Source organism: Netta rufina (assembly GCF_964035555.1).
Source record: "Netta rufina genome assembly, chromosome: 1".
Classification (NCBI taxonomy): domain Eukaryota; kingdom Metazoa; phylum Chordata; class Aves; order Anseriformes; family Anatidae; genus Netta; species Netta rufina.
In genome coordinates, this window is record NC_140123.1 from 193,562,469 (window position 1) to 193,580,100 (window position 17,632).

A 17,632-nucleotide genomic window follows, 5' to 3' on the forward strand; every position below is an offset into this window, starting at 1 on the left:
CAGTAGCACATATTCACTGGTCCACTGACTGAAATCTCAATCTCTTCCTTCCAAGAAAGCAGTCCCAAACGTGGGAATAAAGAGCAAGCCTTTCTCTGTGCCAGTCAATATTCAGTTTTCCCATACAAAATGCAATGCTTGCAGCTGAGGGTCAGTGGCTGAGCCACACAAACAGTGAAGTTTAAAATATTTTAGGATATTCAGGTGGGAAATCCAGGCTTGAATCCTCTCACCTAGATGAGAGCCTTAATTGCCCATTTGCTGGTTAGAAAGCAGGCTGCTATGGCAGTGGCCAGTCTGATCCCTCCTCTGTCAGGTCTCTGGACTATGGCACTGTGTTTGCTTTTTTCATGACAGATGAATGAATTACCTTGCTGCTCAGCCTGGTAGCTCTGGCTATGGTCAGAAATAGATCTTTAATACCTATTGTAACACAAATTTAAGTTAGGGATTTTGATGCATGAGAAATCAGGCTCCTGTGTCTGATTTTGTAAGGCTCTTCACAGGCCTAGCCATTGAACTCTTCACTTTTAGTGAGATGCAGTCTCTGTAGCATCTCAGCTGTTTTAAAAAAATGACCAATCCTTCGTAGTTTAGGCATATAAGAATAAGCTCTGCTTATATTTCTGCTGATGTCATTAGAACTGTCTTGTTAGGAACTTTCAAAAAGATGTTATAAGTAGTGTCTCTGCAAATAGTTCTTTCACAAGGCTGATAGGCTTCTCCTTGCATCATTGACAAATGATGTCTCTGTATATCATGTTACTGACATCTTGCCACACATCTGCAACCTATTTTCAGTTCTCTGTTGCTTATTACCAATTTAGGAAAGGAATCGAGACAAAGAGATTTGATGGAGCACTGGGCAGAACCATTGAAACCAGTAACATAATGCAAAGCAATACTTAGTTTGAGTATAAGCTGTCTAGGATAAAGTCCAAAACCTGTGCAATTTTCTTCCCTCCTCCCAAAACCTATTGGTAAGTGTAGCTGTTGACGAAGGCATCGCAGGTTAGTGATAGTGCAGTTCAACATGCCATTAGTCCACCTTCAAGGAAAGTTTACTGGTGTGAGCTTACTATGTTGGTAGGGGCTTGGAAAACCACTTAAGTGAGAACATTTTCATTTGTAAGAATGCCATCCCTCACCTACGCTTGTGTATTAACCATGCCAAAATAACTTTCTTTTTTGCATTCCCCTCCTCCCTGGTGAAAATCAAAACCAGTATGAGTAAGAATCCCATGGCTTTATTCTGCTTTTGTTTTTGCTGGATGAGGTATAGATCTGTGACTCACACAGCTCTTAGGTATCTGTCTGGCATTTGTATTTGAAATTGTTGCATAATTGTGAGTTCCTAGATTTTGCTTTCTTTCAAAAGAAAAGTATTTCTGTGAAGTAAAGGTTAGTATGATGTCAACATATCTGTCACTTTTTCTTCAAAATTTCTCCTTTTCTACTAATACAGTTCTGTGTGCAATTAAGTGTATACACTTTCTGAATTCACATAACAATGGATGCTCCACTATTAATTTACAAATGTATTTATCCACACATTCTTTTGAATGCATACCACTAAAACTACCTGTGTATTTATAGATTACTTGTCATGGCGGTGTCTAAACAGTGTGCATTTGAATAAGGCATCAGAGCTTATTGTCTTCTTCCTAGCCACTTCATCTGTAGTTGACATTTCAGAGAGTGGTCTGGTATTTTAAGGAATGGGCTTGGTAGTTTTTATGCCCTCTGCATTGTGGGATGGGTTTACACTTGAGCCTGTGTTTGGTATCTCGTATTTACTTTCAGACCCATGGTGAGCAAACCAGAAAGGCAAAATTCAGAACAGAGGGGGCACAGTGCAGGCTTTCAAGAGGCTTGTGTTGATGTGGAATTGCCCAGAGGTGGCAAGAGGCAGGGAGCCAGCAGCACACACCCCAGCCAGAGCACACTGTGCCCACTGGGCTGCTGCTCCCATGCCAGGGGCAGCCCTACTGCCTGACCATGGGCCAGTCCTGGTGCTGTGGTGGGAATGTGTTCATGGCAGAGATGTCTCCACTCTGCTTACTGCAATGAGCTGGTGCTTTTCTCATCTGCAAGGAGAACATGCAGGTAGGTGACAATCCTGGCATGAGGTGGTAGCACACGCTATACCAGGTGTTTTTAAGGAAGTGTGACAATGGCTGTGACTTACTCTAAATGCTTGACAGAGAGATGTTTTTTGGGAGTGGTGACTGGAGAAGGTGTGTTAGCTTTGGTGTCCCCGTTGTCATTCTCCTGGCATGTTGTCTGCCTGGATCCTATAGGAATGTCATCGATAGGGTTGAACCACACGTGATATCTGCAGATGAGGGAGTAGAAAATGAGATTTGGAGTATGGAGTGTCTCTGCTGGTCTCCTAGGTGAATCTTCCAATTTGCTCATGAGTTGGTTGTTCTTCATCTTTTGAGGTGCAAAAGTGAGTCAGTGTGTTTGCATGCAAGCGTGCGAGCTGGGGTAATCCCATGTACACTGTCTCCAGATTGCATTCCCACTGCTGAATGCTTTAGGGAGTGTTAATCTCTGCTTGGTGCTAAACACAGTGTGACATTGACAGACTTTGCTGGATTTGTTGTCAGTCTCCATTTCTTTTGTAGTTGCCTGTGAAAGTCGTGGCATTGTAGAGGAAGAGCAGCCTCTCTGACTGGTGCCATTGCACAACTGATATATTTTTTGGGGAGTCAAGGAAAAAAAAAAAAAAAGAAAAAGAAGAAAAGAATGGCCTCAGTATAAGTAATTTATTGTCTAAGAGGAAAGTTTCCAACCATGGCCCAGGTGTGCTGTGATGCAGTATTGCAGTATTATAAGGAACTGGCTTTGACCTTTAGAAGAACCTTAAAAACTGCCTGTCCTTGCTTTAATGCAAGAAAGTCTCATTTTCAGAGGTTTGCTGTCTGCAGTGATCCCATTTCTCATTTCAAACTTCTTTTCTGTTTTCTTCATGGTCTAGAAAACTGCAGTTTTACACTGAGGCTATGTGACTTGACTTACATAAACAGTTATGGGGCTTCAAAGATTCTTGTCTTTATTAATACTTTCTTGAACTCTGTTAAGTCTCCACTCCTGCTGTTTCCCACGTCATATCTGCATCTCTATATCTAGTCCTTTTTAAACTTACTGTCAACAATAGCAGCTGCAAGTTCAGTAGAATTTCTGCATGTATCAGCCCTCTTACTGACATTTAGCCAATGCTAAAGAACAAACATTCAGTAAGACCCGTCAGTGCCATGTATCTCCTGGGATGATCTGCTTTGTCCATCGAGCAGTTTTTATGTCTTTAGAGCTTAGATACATTGTCTGTATTTTAAGCATTTTGAGTATCAATCATAACACAGCTACATTTTAGGAGAGTAAATTGGTCCCTCAGGAGAACATAAGGCAAATTTTATGCAAGTACTTAAACAGATTAATAGATTTCTATGGCAGTAAATGTCATGTGTAGCATGTAACACTGAAAAAGCATTGAACATGATGTTCATAGGCCAAGCTTCTCAGAAATATCTGAAAATGACTGCAGTTCAAAGCCTGCTGTTACGCTGCTACCTCCACCTGTGGTACACATGCATCAGCAGCTTTGCCAGCCTTCTTCCTCCTGACCTGCTTCCTCCTCAAGATGTGTCAGCCCCCGGCATTGCTGGAGGTGCCACTGCTCCTTGTCCCACAGGAGGCACCAAGGCCAGGGCTTGGCAGAAACCTGCTGTGTGAAGCGTGAGGCATCTCTGGCTGCCTCATCCCCCTGGCTCTCAATGAAGTAGCACCTCACCACTCCCTGGAGGATCAGGCCAGCCTGCCCGCATGGCTGGTCTCTGTGATTACTCTAGGAGAGCACAGCAGCGTGCATGTGCTGAGAATTCAGGGAATTGCATTCAGCAGTTTTTTACAATTGTGAGTGTGTGTGTCTATGTGTGGAAAATTGAGGTGTGGGCCTCACGCCTCACGATTTCCAGAAATGCCATTGTCTGAAAAAAGTTGTATGACAGCAACCATTGTACAGAAAAAAGAGTAGGGCAAGGTGGCACTGGTGGATATTTCTGTGTTGTTTCCCTTGATATACTGCTGATTTTGTGGATGTTTTTGCAAAAGAAACTGAATTTTTCCACCTAACCCATATGTTCCTATACGCATAATTTGAGACCTGAAATTTTTCTAGAATCATAGAATACCTTGAGCTGGAAGGGACCCACAAGTATCATCAAGTTCAACTCTTGGTTCCACACAAAACCATCCAAAAATCAGACCATGTGTCTAAGAGCGTTGTTGAAACACTTCCTGAACTCCAGCAGGCCCACTGCTGTGCCCACTGCCCTGGGGAGCCTGTCCTGTTTGAATCCCTTGTACTAAACATCTCCAGTATTCCCAGCCCACTTCTACAGATGCAATTTCCTCTTTTCCATCACCTTCTCACTGCTGCTTTGCCTGGCCATTGTCTCTTCTTGTCCATCACTCCCCAGTTCTTCTCCAAAAAGTCTCTCTTCTCCTATTCACTGCATTTATCCCAGTGTCACTACCTCCCCCATCCCACCTCACTCACTGTTCTCCTGTGAGATCCTGCAAAAAAGATTTGCTTTTATGTCTCCTGACATTAAGTTATTGGGATGGTGCTGGTCCAACTTTAGGGGTAACTTAATTCTTGTGACATTTTGCACATTTTTGAGCTTTTTGAGAAATGATATTCTGCTGAATTGATTTATTTATTTATTTTTTCACGAGGCTTAGACTTTTGTTTAAGATCCCTCATTTTTGCCTTTTCTTTCCAACCAGCTGACATCACTTTCTGCTTTAAAACACTGAGAAACTTCCCAGATAAAAAAGACCATTGGAACTGAAATCTCCACCAAGCACTTCTGCTCCTACAAAGCAGGGTAACCAGACCGAAATATATTTCACAGAATTTTTTTCAACAAGCTCTGAGTCAGTACCCAAATCACCAAGCACTCTGAGAGTGTTAAGAGAGGACAGAATCTCCAGAAATATTTAGATGCTAAAAATGAAAATGCCTTCATTGAACATGTGTGAACTCTGAATTTTTCCATGTGTTTATAATTTGTCCAAGCTTGGAGGATATCTCTTACACCAAAGCCATACCCTTTTGAAATTTCAGTTCCTTTGGAGCGAAGGAACTGATGAAAGTGAAGAACACTGGAAAATTTTTGCTGGGGCAATGCAATCTTTCCCTCTAACCTCATCTCAGAAATGAATGAAGTGTTTGAATGAATTTTCTTCTTCAAATAATTCAATCAGCGTGAAGCACACACTTATCATGAAAAATAAAATAATTAAAAAAAAAAAAAAAAAAACCAAGAGAGTAAAACTTGGCAAAGATCTAAGGATCTGAAAATAGAGGCTTACAATGGGAAATATTGGGCAACTGTTAAAGTAGCAGTTACCAACATTGCCTCTAATATTTGCAGTATGCAAATGATCAGAGCCTTGAGTATGTCGTTCCCAGAAAGATATTCTCAGTTCTTGTCACTGGGTTATTTCGGGGCAGCCGAGGGCTCCCTACATATGTCTGTGTCATGGGCACCCTGCTCTCTCACAAGCTGCCTTCCCCTTCCAAGACCACTGGGTGAGAGAAATGAGCCAGGGCTCTCCACTCGCCCCAGGGCAGCAGCCAGGATGGGGTGGAAATGCTGATGTCCCTGTTGCTCACCTGGGCAGTCCTCGGGGTTGGGGAGGGCTCCTTACATCTGTGCTCACCCAAATTCTCTTCCTAAGGAGGGTGTTGTGGAGGATGGCACAGGGACTCCTCGTTCTCCTTTCTGCCATCCCCTTTCAAAGTGCTACTTCATGCAATTGTTTCAGGAGTCCCGTTTGATGTTGTGGAAGCTGTGTGACCCACCAGGTGCTACAAGGTGGGTGCTGGGTCTGCACCAGGCCCCCCTTGCCACCAAGTGCCGGGTGCCTGGTGCAGCTGTGCCCCTCCAGGTGTTGTCTGTGGTCCAGGTGGGCCTCAGCATCATTCCGTGCTCTTGAAGAGCCAGATATTTGGCATCAACTGCACACAGCATGAGCCAAGGTAGAGGCAGAAACAAAGCCTGATGGAGGGGATCTCAGAAGAATATTTTTGTTGATCTTGGAAGGGGAAGCTGAGAGCCCTCAGGAACAAGTCTTAGCCCAAAATAAAGCCATGGTCCTGTTGCTGGTCTTGGTCTTTAGCACTTGGCATGGTGTGTCTTTTCTTTCATTTTATGGGAATCTGATATATTTCACCACTGGATAGAGAAAAAAGTCATCACTGAGAATGTCATGATTAATTTTTTTCCTCTTGAAGAACTATGAAATTATTCTGAAATGTATGACACATGTATAATAACAGCCTAGTGCTCTGTTTTTAAAAAACGTGCTAGAGGCGTTGTGCAGTTTCCCAGAGGCTTAATGAGGGAGCCATACTGTGTTGGAAATTTTTCAACAATAAAAATTGACCTATTACATGCTCATGTAAAATGAGGGTTGACAATCACACAAATATGTCCAAAATCAAATACAGGCATTGTAAAATATCACTTCTTTCCCAGAGAGAAACTGGTCACCTGTTCACAGTAGGGTTTTGCATTATATCCTATTCAGTACAGAATAAGATGCTTCCCCACAGGGAAACAAAATGGCAGTGAAGTACTGGCCCAGTGCCCTTCTATGAATGCTTTTCACTGACTGTTTTGCCAAGTCTTCAAAAATAACGCATAGGCATATTTTTTCAACATATGTTTTGCCTTTTTGTTGCTATAAAAGCACAAAGGGAAGAAAAGGTTCTGCGTTATTCACCACTTCATCATCAAAAGAAGAAGAACTCATTATTTGCTTGTTTGATTTTCTCCTTCCCTCTATAATACTTCTTTTATTTTCTAAAAGTCTAGGCCCTTTTGCTGTTCTTTTAAGACATATCTTAGAAGTGGCCACTTCTTAAAAATTGAGTATATGGCTCTGAACCTGCAGTCTGCATTCAGGGGAAATGTCTATTGTAAAACACAGAGATTTGGAGTCTTGGGAGCAGAAAATTTGGATGCAGTATATTGAGTATACTATCAAATAATCAAAGAAAGGAAGTTAATTAAATACTAAGTGTTGAAGAATAAATTAAATATGGTATATATTGCCCCTCAGAGCAAATTAAGCCACTGTCAATGTTTGCATGTTCTTTAGATATTTCTTAGTAAGTTTTAGCCAATGTAGCCTGAATGACACATTAAATGACTGTTTGGATTTAAAAAATAAAAATTAATGTTACATCGCTGCATGTACCTCACCAGTAAATGTACTTGGAGTTACCTCACAGCACTGTTCAGTTCCTTGGCCAGTCATGACGTTCCAGCAAGATAAAACAATTTGGGGAGGAGGAACGTGAAGTAAAGAGAGGTCAGACTTTATCAGCAATCTTGTCAAGTACTGATCTCTGTGTGTTAAGGGATTAAAGTATAAAAGCAGAACCAGGGTGGTAACTCAGTATACCAAACTACAAATTATTGGACTCTTCTTCAGCAGGGAAATGTTTTTGTGGTTTTGTTTTGATCTCCTTTCAGGTTCTTTTCCCTTGTTAATTTATACAGTTAAAATATATATATATATATCCTATTTAGTAGGACATAGATTTGCAATGTAGTTTGTAGTTTTGTCCACATTTAAATAAATATAGGTAAAGATTTGCAACAAATAACATTGAAAAGGATGAAAAAGTTCAGGGGAGAAAGAGAATAAAATTTACCTAATTGTAAAGCTAACTACTTTTTTTTTAGAGGTATATGGTATTTTTCAGAGGTATATGGATAGGATATTATGAAGCAAGGAAGGTTGCGTGCTGCTGAAGAGAAGTCAGAGAATTCATTCTGGCTATAAAGGATATTGCATTTATATAATGGGAAAAACCTATCACTGAATAATTTAGGTCCTTCCAAGACAGAACCACTGAAGCTGATAACGTGTGTAGAGGGATACAATCTGAAGGATGCCAAAATAAAAATGTGAGAATTAGTGTTTATAAGAAGTAAATAGGTATTGTGAACAGTCAGTTTTAACAAAGAATACCTAGATTCTATTGCTACTTGTAGAAGTTATTTGGATGATTACTTTACTGTTAATATCTAAGAATCTCTTAAAAATGTATTAATGAGTTATTTAAATTTATGTAATCTGTAATGACAGATTACATATCTCATATAACTTAAGTGTACAATACTATAATACATATGATAACTGTAACATAGCACTCTAAATCCCAAAAGAACAATAGCACTCTAAATCCCAAAAGAACAATATCAAAACAATCCTTGTTATTTCATTGCTTTTACTATATTCTAATGTATTGACAATTACTTACAAGCCATATATTCCAGTGCTATGTTTTATTAACTCATGCATTTAGTTTCTATGGTATTGCTTAGTTTTGTACCGCTAACAAAGGAAGCTTCCCAAGTAGAGATAGCCACCACCACTATTCACATGTTCATTTCAGATCCTGTTGTAGTACTCAGTTTCTGTCTGGTGCCTGCTGTAGATGATTGCTGGTACATGACTTATGATTCATTTAGGAATAGAAGCTGACTCAAACACCAATAAACACAAGTTGTTTACTTGTAAAACAGTCAATTTTCTTTAAGTAAACCCTGAGGAAGTTGCAAAAGTGCATACTGAAACTTGGCACTCACAGCTTGAATGCTGAGCAAGTTGTTTGGGAAAATTACATGGGAAAGCCAATTTAAAGTCGCTGAAGTGTTATAAGTATTGGGGAATTAGCCAAATTTGTTGTACAGAAGGTGTAGCTGGGATCTAGTTCAATGGCAAGTCTGTTCACAGAATGTGTGTAGGGTTTTAAATACTGCTTGTAAATAATTACACATTTTATTTCTCTCATTTCAGTGACTATTTCAACAAGTACCTTCTTTGATGGCTTACTGGTGACTGGCCTATACACCTCTACCAGTGTTCAGGCTTCCCAGAGTGTTGGTGGTTCCAGTGCTTTTGGATTTGGTAAGTCTGGTGTAATTCATGTTCTGCAACCCAGGCTAATTAATACTCGGTCCAGTGCTTGGTGAGAGAACATCAATAACAACATGGTTATTTACACTATGAGTTAGACTCAGTAATCAACAACACATGAAAGTCAGTGGGAGTCAATGAGTTAAGGCAGTGGCAGTTTTTAGGCAGCTTGCATTCCTTCCTCCACTTTCTCTGTCTTTGATCAGCCCTGTATACTGATTTTTGGTATACTGAATTATATGAATTTTAAAAGAAGAAAAACCTCAGCAGCTGATCTGGGCAGAGCAGCCTTTTATAAATTGGGTGACATTTGGTATAAACTGAAACATTTAGCTCCAAGCATTTAATTCTTCTTGGACTAAAAAGCTGATTCCTTTGAGCTTAATGTCAACCTACTTTTTCAATCCACGTAACAATAGTATCTTCCTTAAAACTGGAATACTGGCCAATGTATTTTATATAACCAATTATTTTCCATGTGGGAAAAAACAGAGTTGTAGTACAAGCAGTAGGAAAGGTTTTTGTGAAACTTTTATATGCTTCAGGTTCTGCCGTTGCATTCAGTGGCAGAAGCGAAGCCAACTGCATTAAGGACAAGCACTTTTGAAAACTACCTTCCACATTTCTGCAAGTAATTTACCACTATATGTTCATCAGGTTGTTATAAGGCAGTATTTTTTATATTTTTACAAACAATCTTCCAAAAACCAAAACATTATCTCTATGATACCATGGTGATACCTGGTGGTGATCATGTTTTCTTTTAATTAGCTCTGTCATAATGCATATGAAACTTTCTTGGGCCTGCGAGCATCATACAGCAGTGGTATACTTGGTCATAAATGAAATAGTGTAATGTAAGTGAGCTCATGTTATAAATAACACATTATTTAAAAATGTGAGTTGAGGAATACCTTGAGAATAGCTCTACTCCTGTGAATAGCACCAGTGATTAACCTCAAACTGAGTAAGATAAAATGAACAAAAAGATGCTTTTTTTCTGGAAGAAGCAATGCTGTTCTTTCTCATTGCCCACCACTCTGAGTGAGATCTGTCAGGGTAAAAGAGGAGGAAAACACTTAATGGTGGGAAATTTCTGGGGGACCAAACGGCTGGGAAGCCTATCTTTCCAGAAAATAGGTCTTTAGTTCATGTCACTGGGGAGATCTTCACTTTGTGCTGAAAACTCACCAGGCAAGACATGCGTGCCATGTTTAATCACACTTAAATAATTTAAGAATTGAATGCAAGTAAAATATTTTAAGAACCTAAATAACTTTGTGCATTTACCAGAGTAGGCCTGCATTTTTTCCCGAATTTGTATCTCTATTCGTGGAGAGGGGCTGTTACAGGGTTTCTCACTTTGACAGACCTTATGCTACCTTGAGATGAGTGACAGGAAAAAAGACATAGCCTGTTTCAGTTTGCTGAAGGTCACTGTATAGCTCTGGAGGTGTTGCTTTGACCATTCCATTGCTGGTAAGATAACCAACAAATAAACCAGTTCCACATGTTCCAAAAGAAAATACAAGACTATGGGCTGGGTAAGTCTGAAAGGCAAAGTGATGTGCAAGCAGTCAGGCATGGGACTGATGGCTCCCACCATGGAAAATTACGCAAACTTCTTTCTTCACTCTTCAGTAAGAGCTGGACTCTTCCATAAAGCATTTAACATGTGACTGATCTGCACTTAAAACTATTTGGTACTTTAAAAGTTAACAGTAATTTTAAATTTACAGTCTGCTGTTGAAAGAAAGAGTAGTCTCTACAGTATGTAATGTATAATTTAATATCTTAGCAGGTAGAAATGGAATTGTTTCATTTTATGAAGAAAACTTAAAGCACTTTTTCAAGAAAGCCTGGATCCATTTGTTGTGTCATCATTTCTAATTAGCAAAGAAGCTGCTCCTCCTTTCCAGCAAGTGATTGGGATGTTCACATTAGATTCAGCTTGCTGGAATTAATCTTTTTTTAAATGTTGAGAACTGTGTAAGGTTTAGAGACAAATCAAAGATTTGTGTGGTTTTAGCATAGAGTGGGTGGGTAGACAAAGATGGTTCTTTAAAAAAACAAGCATAGCAATATTCTGAAATTCGGTTGATAGTAGTTACTTACAGAGCAGGGAAGAATATTTTTCCTCCCTTGTAATATTACCACTGAAATACTCTTGTCTGCATTACACAGGAGGTCATGCTAGATTATCATAATCTTCTAGTCAGCCCCAACTCTATGAATTCTTCCCAACATACACAAATCTGTCTTTTGTGCCATAAGTTACTGTATTGTGGCTACAATTGTCTTTTAATTACCTAATTCAGGAAATCACTTGATAGACACACAATCACTGTCAGTTACCGCAGTTAGTTAACCATGTCAAGAACTTTGAAGAAAACAGATAAAATGATAGTACTAGCAGGTTTAATTACAAGGGTTATGAATTCTTTCTTTTTAGTATATATTGTGCAGCCAAAGAAATAGTTCATGTTTTTTGTTTGTTTGTTTGTTTTCCTGTGGGATTATACCAACATGAAACTTGCTGAAATATTTATTTGGAAAACTTTTTAACAACTCCTGGAGGGAGATATGAGTCAGCTTTTGGGAATAAAATTAATAGTCATCTTATTTATTCATCTTTTGTCCCAGGCTGAACCATTGTCTGGATTCAGCTAAAGTAAAACTAAATGTGTAAATCTGAAATTAGAACAGGGATAAAGCATAAATGTATAGTGGAAACCTCATCAAACAAATTGTGATGGTCCCTAGAAAAGAAATTGTCCCCAAATCTAACTTTTAGACAGTGTTGTTTTCTTTGTAAGATCCCTTTGAAGCAACAGATATCCTGAATTGCATCTCTCCAGTATTGTTTCCACTCTCATGTCTGAACCTGTGGGATGTGTATCTGAGACTCCTTTCCACTTCCTTCAGTATTGCCCTTAAAGCTTCATTCTTGCTTGTCATCTCCCTCTTTTTCAAGCCATATCATTAACACCCTGTCTCTCTCTCTCGGCACACTTTGGACTCATGAAGGATCTCTCCATCCCTGTGTGTCCTTGCTTTTCTCTTGCTTTTGACTCTGAGAGCCCTTGCTGCTGTTTGTTTCTTTTCTACATCTTGTGGCATTTGCTAGCTGCACTCTGGGGTTTATCAGCCCACTAGGGCTACTCTCCCACATGGCCAGGATGTCCATATGGTCATTTGGGGGCTCTCACTGCTAGACTTCTTCCAAAAATATAATAAAAGAGCGGCATTGAGTAGTACCACAAAACACATTCGGAACCTTCAAATGCAGTGATGGGGTTTGAATGGAACGATGGCTTCCAAATGAAATTGAGGTTCAGTGGTGCTGGGGAGTGGTAGGGGGACTGATACATAGTCATAAGTATGAGAAAGCAGTTCAGCTCCTCCACAACTATATGGACTTGAAAGCAAGAAATGCAATATCATTTATGCAATTAAAGGAGAAGATTAGAGCATAATCCCTTAGCAGCGATAAGGAGCACTGTGTGCTGAGAACCTGAGTCTGTCCTCATTACAGAAAATATAAGCCACAGTTACACTAAAAAAAATTATCTAATTTTCTGTAAAATCATAGTTAATCATTACACTAATGTTTATATTTTAATGAGCACAGAATAAACAAGCAATTTTATGATAATGCTCACATATACTTTAGCCTTTTAACCTAAATTTAAAAGGCCCTTTAGAAAGTATATAGGTTCTGTTATTTATGGTAGAGACAGTGGATCCAAAGCTCTCCCTGCACTGGGAAGTGTCGCTACCAGCCTAATCGACTAAAAAAAAAATTGGGGTATGTTTTCTGTGTAGGTTTATACAACTTGTAAGTTACTATCTTTTAAAACAGATGTCTCCTTTCTACAGTGAGGTTATAAACTCCTGGTGAATTTTAGGTCTTGTGAGCTACTATTTTAGGTCTCTGTGAGCTACTTTGTAAGAGACTATGAGAGTGATGTTATCTGGAAACGTTTTAGTGCCTGAACAGGGGAATTGCATATTCTAGAAAACAAAACAAACAAACAAACAAAATAGTCATCAAACAAAATAGGTCATCTTTTAAAAGAGTATACGAAAGATCATCCTTTCAAAGACCATTGTGAAGTTTTCCCGTTTTGCAGTTCTTTGTTTGTATATTATGAAAGTTGTCGCCATTCCTGTAAGTAATACATTGAGTATTCTGAGATTTAAAAAATAAAATAAAATAAAATAAAATAAAATAAAATAAAATAAAATAAAATAAAATAAAATAAAATAAAATAAATAGTTACAAATATTACTTAAAGTATGGTGAGTAATAAATTTCCTAGAAAAATGCCTGGAAAGAGCAATCATCAGAAATAATTTCTTGGCATTACATTCTGTCTTATGCTCTTTTAAATTACTCTATTCCCTTTTGACAGAATTAAGACAGTCTTCGCATAATCCCCTGCTCAATGTTTTGATTACATGCACATTTTCATTCCAGACTAAAACCAAAACCCCTTTAAATTTATGGCTGAAGGATCTTTGTGATCTGGTTTGCAGGTCACTTGTAGTCTTAGGGCAGGATTACTGCAGGTGGGAGTCATTGATGGTGCTTCTGATCTCATCCCTGGAGGAAGAAGGGCAAAGAAGGTGCCCAAGTAGTAGACGGGCACCAGAGTGCCATCTCCAAGAAGGTACAGTGGGATGTGCTCTGGTTGTGCAGGTGGTACCTTGGTCCAGACAGCACTGGAGACGTCAGAGGAGCCCACGTGCTCCCCCTGCTCCTGCACTGGGCATGTGGTTTGAAGCCTCCAGAGGCTCAGTTTTGGCATCATTTCGTGCTTAAACACTGTTGGTTCTGGGGCAATGTTTTGCTTGCAGATTGTGACAGATAAAAGAAAATATCCCCCGCTGACATTTTAAGATGGAAAAAGGCCAACTGTTGGATTTTTATTGTTAGGTGAGCCTACAAAGCTGCTCCCTCCCGCTCAGTCTTTGCCTCTCCATGCTTGCTCACAGCCTTAAAAAGTAAGGAATAATCAGCAAATGCCAGCTCTTGAGAAAAAGTTTTCAGCTATGTATATACGACTGCTCTTGAAGTGCAGTTCTATAACTTACTGAAATTGCTGTGGATCCCTGGTTTACTTTGTGACAAGCCAAATGGGCTCCAGGACCCACCCTTCACACCAGAGATATTTGCCAGAAACCAAACAGATGGTAAACTAGGAAGAAATGACCCTCGGCATTCTCATTAGAACAGTTGGGGAAATTTTAATAGGCCCCCATTTGCCTTGTGCTGTATCTAATACCCTTTGAACTGCCACGTTTTTTTTTTCTAGTTTGTTACAAGTCAACTACTGCCATGTATATTTTAATAGGGATTATCAAATACAATTTGCCCAGAAGTTGTACCAACCCTCCGCTGCTAATTAGCAAAGTTTAAATAATCACTGAGTTCTGGAATAATTGGAAAGAAACACTGTTTTTCCTGCCAATGCATAATTACCAATTAACAGGAAGATAAAATATCTGTATAGCAGTCATATCTTGGAGAATTTGTTAACAGTCAATTAAATAGTGAGTTGGTGCCAAACTGACATTGGTCAAGAAAGTTTACATTTGAGTTTAATTTTAAGATACTCCCCTCTGCCAAATACATGTAACAAAGCTATAGCAACCACAAAACTTTCAAAGTTTGTCTGTCAAGATGTTTGTTTAATTACCACTTAAATGTATTTATGGCCAAAAATTGACCGTTTCTACAAAAAAAAAAAAAAAAAGACTATCGTATGTGTCTTAGACAAAGGGCTTAAGCTTTATTCATTCAAGTGGCAAAGATATTAACTGTTGCTGACCCAACAGGGAACTGTGTCCACCTGCTGAGAAGGAAGATTCCCCACACTTACATGGCTGAGGCAGACAGTGACCCGAGGGTGGAGGAACAAGAAATGCTGAAAATACTTAAATTGGCCTGGTTTGGGTGTAGTGCAATCCAGCCGCATCACCTTGAACACCTTCACCCATTTCTTCAAGTGCTCTTGCACTTGTCAGCTTTAACCCAACTGCCTGCTGGGGCAGAAACAGCTTATCAGCCCTGGGTCTTGGACATCAAAATCCAATTTTGCCTAATCTGCTGAAAAGCCCTGAGTTACACTGCAATTTAACATACATAAAAGGGAATGATGGCATCTGCTCCATGATTTATTTCAAACATCTTTGGTGAATTATAATGATGACAGTACAATAATTCAAGCTTTTAACCTTACAAATATACCTATAGAGCCTATTAGTAATGGTGTTGTCAAGGTGGCCAAGGTTGAAAAGTAGAATGAGCCTACATAAATGTGGGGCATGTGTAATATTTTTTGTATTTGTTATTTTTGAATAGCAGGTGCAGATGGCAGTTCAACACTACAAGCAACACTTAATGTTTTACAGATGGAAGGATAGGTGGTCACTGTGGTGGAAACAGAGGAAAATTTTACAGTGTGGTAGTGCTTGTAAAAGGGCCCCTGTAGTTTTCAAACAAGAAAATCCCTTTAGAAGCAGTTCTACATAGCCAAAAGTAAAGTGCTAATTGATGTGTTGAGGCCCATTCTGGTCTAATTTAGCAAGAATGTTTATTCTGTAGTGATGGTTTTTCAGGTCTTATATACATGTGGTTTTCTTCCCTGGGATGGCTAGAAAATGGTAAGGGAAAACCTTACAGCATCATAGAATTTTAATGTGATCTTATTATTATTATTATTATTGAATTTCAATTTTTAATATAAGGCATGTAGTAAAAAACTGATGTAAAACTTTGTGAAGTTATCATTTTTTTTGGCTGGTTCATATCCCTGAGAGGAATCTGATCCCAATAAGGTATGGATTTCATAAAAAATATATTAAGAGTTTAAAATATTCATTGTGACAGGTTGGTGATTTTTAATCTGTACTAATAGCTATTGAAAGCAGTAAGTAATATTTTTCAAAATGTGCAATTATAGGTCTTTTTAGTAATGTGGAATAATTTATATATGTGTACACATGTACACATTTTTACATATGTATTTCTTTCTCATTCTCCTTATTTCACTCAATTTTCAAATACCACCTTCAATTGCTGCATTTTGAATGCCGTTAACCAGCACATTCCAAATCTTTATTTTTATGTAAAAACAAAAGGAAACGTACAGTGACACTTGTGGTTTTATCTCCATTTACCAATCGGAAAATAAAACAAATGATTAAGATCAAGCAGTATCCTGTAAGTTTGGCATCCACCTTAAGAGAGCTGTGATCTGGCTTTTAGAGACACCCAGTACTGTACAGCAATTTGTATGTTGAGAAGTTCCAGTTCATTCCACGTGTCAGACCCTATATGTCAGACTTGGCACCTGGAAAATGAGATAGACTTGAGTAGTAACCATGTGGGAAGATCTGGTGCAAGTGACAAATTTGTAGAGTTTCTAGGTGTGGGACAAAGGAAAAGCACAGCAGCGCTACACAGATCCAACCATTTAAATCCCACCTAAAACCCAGTGAGTTTCCCTTTAGGCCTCTGAATCTTAGAGATTGAATCAGCTTGTCTGCTCTCGTGAGTGGTCCCAGAAACTCTTAAGTCTCTTGGACTAGTTCGTAAGCCTGTAATTGCTCAGTTGTGGAGATTTTCTGATCTTCCCCCTAAGCACTGCCATGGCTGAGATAGGCAAGGACCCCCACCACAGCTACTAGAACCCGATACATCAGACTCTCCTACACTGCACTCAGTTCAGAAAACAAACAAACAAACAAACAAACAAACCCAAGACAGATGGAAGAAGGAAATGTGTGGCAACCAGACACATGGAGTTGGTCTGGTCATTTTCTTGCGTATTAGCTTGTAATTAACACACACATAAAGTCTGAGACTTTGACCAGCCCACTTTTCCATGCCAGGAGGCAAAAAGGAAGTAGCCAGAAAGGAAGCAATGGTGATGTAGCTTTTGGGGTAATTCTCCACAGTGACCTGTCTTTGGGAGGAAGTGTGTGGATTTGCTCAGTTTTTTGTTCTTATTGAATCTTACCTCAAAATCCATCTTCTCTGTGCTTATAAGAAAATCATTCCTGTTTGGCATTGATTAAGGAAATGTCTATTTGTGACCCAATTGTCTTTTGTTGTTATTTTATTTTGTTAACTCTAATATTTGCCTTATTTGTTCACCAGTTAGAGAATGATTTCTAAAGCAAGGACTTTCTTCTTTATTATTCTGTACAATACAGAACTGGCACAATACAACCCAATCTTTAACTGTACATGACTGTTATTATAATACAGATAATAGTGCATAAAAGTCAAGGAAAAACAAATTAAGCCTTCATTGACTGTGACAACAATAACAAAATACTTTCCCTTATAAAAGATGTTGTCATCATGTTTTGAGAGGTACATTCAGCTGGATTGACAGGCTGAAGTTGCATGGCAATTCTTAGCAACAGAGGAATATCTTTGATAAAGAAGAGGAAAAAAAGCTATCATCTAGAAATCTAGGGTCATCTAAAAACTGCATTCTGTATGGGTATGTCTCAGAATATATTAAGCAAATATTCCTGTGGCTGCAAGAACTTCACACTGCTAACATGCCTGCCGGCATAATTTCTTGTCTTGTGCCCATTTCTGTGATGC

General features: G+C 39.0%; 1 protein-coding gene across 1 annotated transcript in view; it reads left to right on the plus strand.

Moving 5' to 3' along the window:
- The window catches only part of RELN (reelin), a gene marked incomplete at both ends in the record, with an annotated part of 285,763 nt that overhangs the window by 36,035 nt on the left and 232,096 nt on the right, over nt 1–17,632 (plus strand). Inside the window, 1 exon segment of the mRNA XM_084305864.1 lies at nt 8,887–8,997. Coding sequence (XP_084161990.1) covers nt 8,887–8,997 — 111 coding nt within the window.